This window comes from Rhinichthys klamathensis, unplaced genomic scaffold (assembly GCF_029890125.1).
Source record: "Rhinichthys klamathensis goyatoka isolate OS25496 unplaced genomic scaffold, OSU_Roscu_1.1 h1tg000184l_1, whole genome shotgun sequence".
NCBI lineage: Eukaryota > Metazoa > Chordata > Actinopteri > Cypriniformes > Leuciscidae > Rhinichthys > Rhinichthys klamathensis.
In genome coordinates this window covers 1,231,752-1,238,289 of record NW_026606712.1, presented here as the reverse complement: position 1 = coordinate 1,238,289, position 6,538 = coordinate 1,231,752, and the positions used below count along the sequence as shown (strand labels likewise).

General features: G+C 35.0%; 1 protein-coding gene across 1 annotated transcript; it reads left to right on the top strand.

Moving 5' to 3' along the window:
- The first annotated feature begins 1,084 nt into the window (after positions 1 to 1,084).
- Positions 1,085 to 2,450, top strand: uts2r5 (urotensin-2 receptor 5). The gene has a single exon (XM_056261702.1). It carries the CDS (start codon positions 1,278 to 1,280, stop codon positions 2,403 to 2,405), a length of 1,128 nt encoding a protein of 375 aa, XP_056117677.1. The 5' UTR covers positions 1,085 to 1,277; the 3' UTR covers positions 2,406 to 2,450.
- Positions 2,451 to 6,538: the final 4,088 nt, after the last annotated feature.

The following is a 6,538-nucleotide window of genomic DNA, read 5'->3' as shown; positions in this document are numbered from 1 at the left end:
TTCTCTGTCTGCTGACACTGGCATTTCTCTCTGCTGTTCTTATAGTCTTGTTTATAATCTGAAATCCATTACTTGGACACAGTCACCTCTGACAACAGATCACTCTAAATTGTAATTTAGACACATGCATTTTCTGTGAAGCTGCTTTGAAACGATATGTATTGTGAAAAGTGCTATACAAATAAATATGAATTTACTTGAATTGTTTAGACCAGCACAAACCATAATCTCTGCCAGCAATTTACTAACCTTTTTATTGTAATGAAAACATAATTATCTGCCTTAACATGTTTGTATCGAGATTTCCCATATGTAAAGTAAAGCCATTTTAGACGTTCTAAATATGTAAATATACATTAAGATAAATGTTATATTAGTAAACACAAATCTCAGTGCTGTCTTTAAATTAGCTGTCAAATATATAGGCAACATTTTGAGAAAGTTTAAAATATGGTATGAGCTGCAAAATCCATAGCCCACCATGTATTTTAAAGACTGTCTGCATAGTGTTACTGAAAATAATAGGCTATTATACCTCAATATTTATAGTTCTATTAAAATCCCTTTCACTTATATTTCAGACAAATACGACTGAATATGACAAATATGATTGAAAACTTAAAATCGAAGTGGTAGCCTAAATGTTTGTTACACTTTCAGCCACTTTAAAATAAATCATTGATTATCCAAAACACAACAGAAATCCTTGTTACATGGTTAAATATATAGAAACAAAGATGTTGTGGTAGATCATCAAAATACTTTTTATGTCTTTACAAAATACTAATTACAAAATACTAATTCCAGTTTTAAATTCAAAACCACTTAAATATGAATTGCAGTAGGCTAGGTCTAATATTAAGAATCATTTTAATAATGAGTCATTTTAATCATAAATTCTCTCGTAACTCTCTTTGTTTCTTTTATTAAGAAAGGCCACATTCCTTTCATGTTGCTGAGGAACTGAAGCAATCGTGAAATGCTTCCTAGAACCCTTTATTGTTCTATAGGTGATGCACTAAGGACTAGACCCGAGTGATTCTCATTAATCCCACCCATGCACTGCAGCTATGACAATATTACACCAGCTGGACCTGCAGCCTGAGAAGTTTTGCGCGCAGATGCTGAGAACGCGGACACAGTTAATTGCTATTAATATATTTTGTATAATGGAAATTTCAGTTACCTCTGAAGTCTGGGACACATTTTATTTCATTGCAATGCTCCTCAAACAGTTCAAATGAATTCACCGAGGAATGAAGTGAAGCTTTTTTGAAATGGAATCAGATGATCCACTTGGTGTGAGGAATCAGGAGAACATCTTTGCTGCTTTTACCAACATATCACCAACAATAGCAGGACCCGACGAGCACGCGCCCGCGTCCTCTTACGATATGCTTATTACATCCATACTCGGCACAATTTTGACCATAATGTGTTTGGTTGGCGTGGTTGGAAACGTTTACACTCTGGTCATTGTGAACACCTCTGCGCGCGTAACTGGATCGATGTATGTCTACATTGTGAACTTGGCTCTGGCGGATCTGCTGTACCTCTCCACCATCCCGTTCGTGGTTTGGACGTATTTTGCGAAGGACTGGTACTTTGGCGACATTGGGTGCCGCGTTCTGTTCAGCCTGGATTTCGCCACCATGCACGCGAGCATCTTCATCTTGACCACCATGTGCACGGAGCGCTATCTGGCCGTCGTGAACCCGCTAGACACCTTCGGCCGGTCCCGGCGCTACAGGCGCGCGGTCACATGCCTCGTGTGGCTCTTTTCCTTCATCCTGGCTCTACCGACCATGATCATGATTGACCTCAAGAGAGACGTGCACAATGGAGTAGAGAAGCGCATGTGCCACCCGACCTGGAAGATGACCGCGTACAGGGTGTATCTGACCGTTCTGTTCAACACCTGTATCTTGGTTCCTGGATTAATCATCGGTTATCTCTATCTGAAGTTAGCCCGGACCTACTGGCTGTCGCAAACCTCTGTATTCCCATCCAGAGGAATGAAGAAGTGTCCTAAGCAAAAGGTGTTATACATGATCTTAGGTATAGTTCTGACCTATTGGGCGTGTTTCTTACCCTTCTGGTTGTGGCAGTTGCTCAGTATCTATTATTACGCGCACGGGAGGCTCTTGAGCAGCACGGTGGTGTACATTAACTTTGCTGTGACCTGTTTGGCGTACAGTAACAGTTGTATCAACCCTTTCTTGTACACTTTATTAACGAGGAATTATCAGGAATATGTGAGGGACAGACAAAAAAACAGCAGAGAGTTAAAGAAGAGGTTCAGACTGTCATCTCAAAGGTCTGTGTCTTCTGGAAGTCAACAGTTCTCTAATACTTTGACTAATACGCACCCTAATGGCATTCTGGATGCTTATAGCACATTCTGAAAATATTTCTTAAACATGGCAGTTGGATAATTGATTAAAATTTGAAGTCATCATGTTGGTTATTCATTTTTTTAAAGTGTTTGGTGAAAGGAAGGGTTTTAGGGGTCACCCATTTCCCCCTTCTTTTATTTACACAACCAAACAGACAAACACAGATTACAGCTAAATATAATGTTTTGTATAATGTAAGTTTGAATCTACTAACAAAAATAGCATCAATATCAATTATTCTCATCTTTTAAAAAAGGACAGTATTGGGGGCGCAGAGAAATAGACCGTCATGCTGCCCTGTCCCAAACAACATTAGTTGGCAGAACGTTCTGGTAATGTTTGTTTTTGGTTCCCAGAACATTCTTAGAACACCCAGCACCCCCAAAATCCCTAAACCTGCATTTTTTAAATTTTGCTTTTTAGTTAGAATGCGTCATTTACAGATGTAGAATGGCTTTTTGTTCTAAAATAATTATGAGGGAACGTTCTGTAAGAGTTATTTTATGGTTGTAAAAATAAAACTTAAAATTAACCATTTGGGAACATTCTGTATATTACTTTTAGGTTGTTTCAAATTGTAAAAAATGTACAGATTAATAATTTGATCATAAATATGAATGTTAACATTTTGCACTATTTCTTCTCATGCATCTAGAGAGATCGCTGACCAAATATGTAGATATTAGTAAAATGGTGACTTGATTCTGAACTAAAGGACCATAAATACACACAGGGTGATTCTTTGTTAGATTATTATGTGGAAAATGTGTGCAATCAAGAAAGAGGTTAATGTGCAATAGTGAATTATGTTCAGCTTGATATTCAGTTTCTGTTTATTTAAAATCACACATGACCTTCAATATAATTTGTATTTGTATGTGCTTTGTTATATAAAAAGGCTAATTTACACATTAAATATTTTGTACTTGAATACTTTATATTGTAGTTTAAAAACTATTGTCAGATGTGATTTTTTTTCCCCCAAGTTGCATGCTATTGATAAAAGATAAAGCAGGTTATGTGCTTGAAATGCTCATGATGTATATATGTAACCAGACCTGGAAAAATATAGCATAGACCATAAGTGACTATGTCTCAATTTGTTTTTAACTGATGCCTGGAATATTATCAATGCATCACATCCTTATAGGCTTTTTGTGTTCTGTTTTACTAAATTGTCAAAAAATAATGCATGAAAGACTTTTTAGTTTGATTTTATTATTTGTATGTTTCCTCTTAATTTTATTCGTCTCCTGTTTTGTGGAAATAAGCTTAAAGCAAGCCACATGGTCAAGAATTTCCATAGCAGTGAATGAGGTATTGTATTCATGGCCTGTGTAAACTTTTCTTAAGTGCTGAGCAGTGAGCTGTGAAATCACTTTCAGCAGCTCATACAGGTTTACACCACCAATAAACAAATGAGTCACTTCAGGCTGTTTTCCATAAACAGGATATATTGTTAAGCATCCAGTAGTCTCTTGGACACTCATGGTCCAAATCATTTTTGAATTTTCTAAACGGTCAAGTGTGAAGCCAAATGCTTATTCTTTCTAGATATTGTACCGGCTGTTCTATTTTATGTTGAAGAATTGAAACCATATATTTGGCTACTGTTATCCTGGTAGTCAATGCTTTTTGGACTTCTTCTCGACTCTCCTTCAGTTGTGCAATGACATGGCTACTATTCAGGGAAACTGTGCTTCAGTAAACATTTTTATATCTCATATCAAGCAATATTTTTGTGAAAAGATATTGAAAAAGCACGAACAAATCATACAATAAGAGAGAGACATCTGTAAAGAATCTAATAATATTAATCTCTCATGAAGAGTCATGCGATTTTTTAATACTGAGCAACATTAAAATAATAAATAAAAAGATAAAGGCAATTGTATATCCGGTTGGAGTTGCACTTTACAATATTTTAAAAAATCCAATATCATATGGATTTTAACAATTGGCCTATAAAACAAATAAAGAAAAATAAAGCTATAAAATTATGGTTTTCTTTTTACTGTATGCATTGATGGTGATTTAATAATCTACTTTTTTTAATGGCGGGGTTAAATTCCAAAAAGTAGATTATTTTGTAAATATGGTTTTGCAATCCCATATAATAATTTACCATTATCACTTTGATGATCCACAGACCTTAAAATGTTCTCTTAACAAACCAACAGATTAACCATTTTGAATCATTGCAAGGCAGCAATTTTCTGTAACAATCTGAGTTAGTGTGACTTCTCTGAAATCAAAAACATTATGATTCTTAAAACTATGTTTTGGACAGAAAACCTCTCAAATCGAGCAAATATTTTCTCTTATTTTGATGAAAGTCTGATTTAGGAGATCCCATCTGCAAGTGAATAGATCTGTTGGCTACGGTTTTTAGTGGCTTGGCAGTCATAATTGCAGGGTTCTGATTTCATTGATTGACATTTCAATAGATTCTCCTGCTACGAAGCTGTTAATGCCTGAATTTGACTGACGACTGACTGGGTGAAACCACTTTTTTTTTTTTTACTTGTATGAATAGCTGATATGTTTGTGTAGTCATTTGCCAATGAACCATTCATTCTGGAACAAAAATATGTTTTTTAATGAGGATACAAAAGCTTTTGGCACATGAGTTGAAGCCCACAGGTGCTACATTCCTCTCTTTGAGTTAGAGAAGCACGACTGTGGTGGCAGTTTGAGTTTATATTGGTAAGATCCCATGTTTAGATTTCAAGTTCATTCTTCCATATGACGCCAGTCATGGCCATCGGATGCATGCTTTTCAACTTACACTGACCTACTTTGAAATGTCTTCATCATTTCAATCATCACCTTTTGCCGCAGAGCCTGTTGCATCCTAAGGGAGTCTGAGCATAATTGGCCACTGTTCATCTCTGGGAGATTCTCTCCCAGGGCCAGCATATTTTCCACTTTCACAAAATGAAGCTAAGGATGGTCATTTTGTTTTACTTGGATCTGTGCCACTCAGAATAAAGACTTACTTTGTTGGAGAGGCTGATAGGTAATTGTTTTAGTCTTTGGACAGTTAATGCTAAATTTTTGGTCATTACATTAAGATATGGAGAGCAAGTGCAAATGTGCCTCTTTAAATTCACCATGAAATCTATCTATCTATCTATCTATCTATCTATCTATCTATCTATCTATCTATCTATCTATCTATCTATCTATCTATCTATCTATCTATCTATCTATCTATCTATCTATCTATCTATCTATCTATCTATCTATCTATCTATCTATCTATATCTACAAATAAAGCTTCAAAAGGTGTTTTTAAAAACGGATGTAATGCATATTTTTGAGTAATGAACAATATGTTTAAACAAGTTTCAATTGTTAAATACCATTTCAAAGTGTTTTAATTAATTTTTGACTGTTTTTATGTCATGCGGTTCAACCAGTTGTAGGTATTATGTTCATGCATTATGTTTACTGTTATTACCTTGTCAATTCATAATAAAAGAGCCATGTTTGCAGTTGTGCTACTGTGAGAATATACAAATTGATGTTTTCAATGATCTCAACAGCTTTAAAACTACTTATATTTTTAATTCGTTTTTAATTATTTAGTCTGTTCATTTGTTCGGACAGTTGCACCACCTGACATTTTGGGGGTTTATGATAACAAAACATAAAATAATATGTATTTTTTAAATGTACAAAAAATGAATTCAAACTAAATAGGTTATACAGAATAAAGTGATAAATGTTATGAACGTATCAAATTATTTAAATAAATAAATAAATAATGTACTTGGACACAAAAATATGCACGTCATGTCACAACCCCTAGAGATTGAGGTGATCTGTCAATTTGTTCAGTCATTTGCAAAACTGCATACAAAACGGTCTTCACTTGTAACTCAGGCTGTCCAATATTCAAAACGTTGCATTGTGTGTTCATATCTGTAAAGGTTTAAATTAAATTGTATCCAATTACTAATTGAAAAATGTAGGCAACACTGTAATCGGTTGGTTGGTCGGAGGTTTATATCAAGATTTTTGAAAAATAACATCAAGGTTTTGATATTAGCGCCACAGTGAATGGTACAAGGTACAAACACTTCGTATCAGAGACCTCTAGAGGACATGCAGAAACTAACAACAGACAACGGACGGAG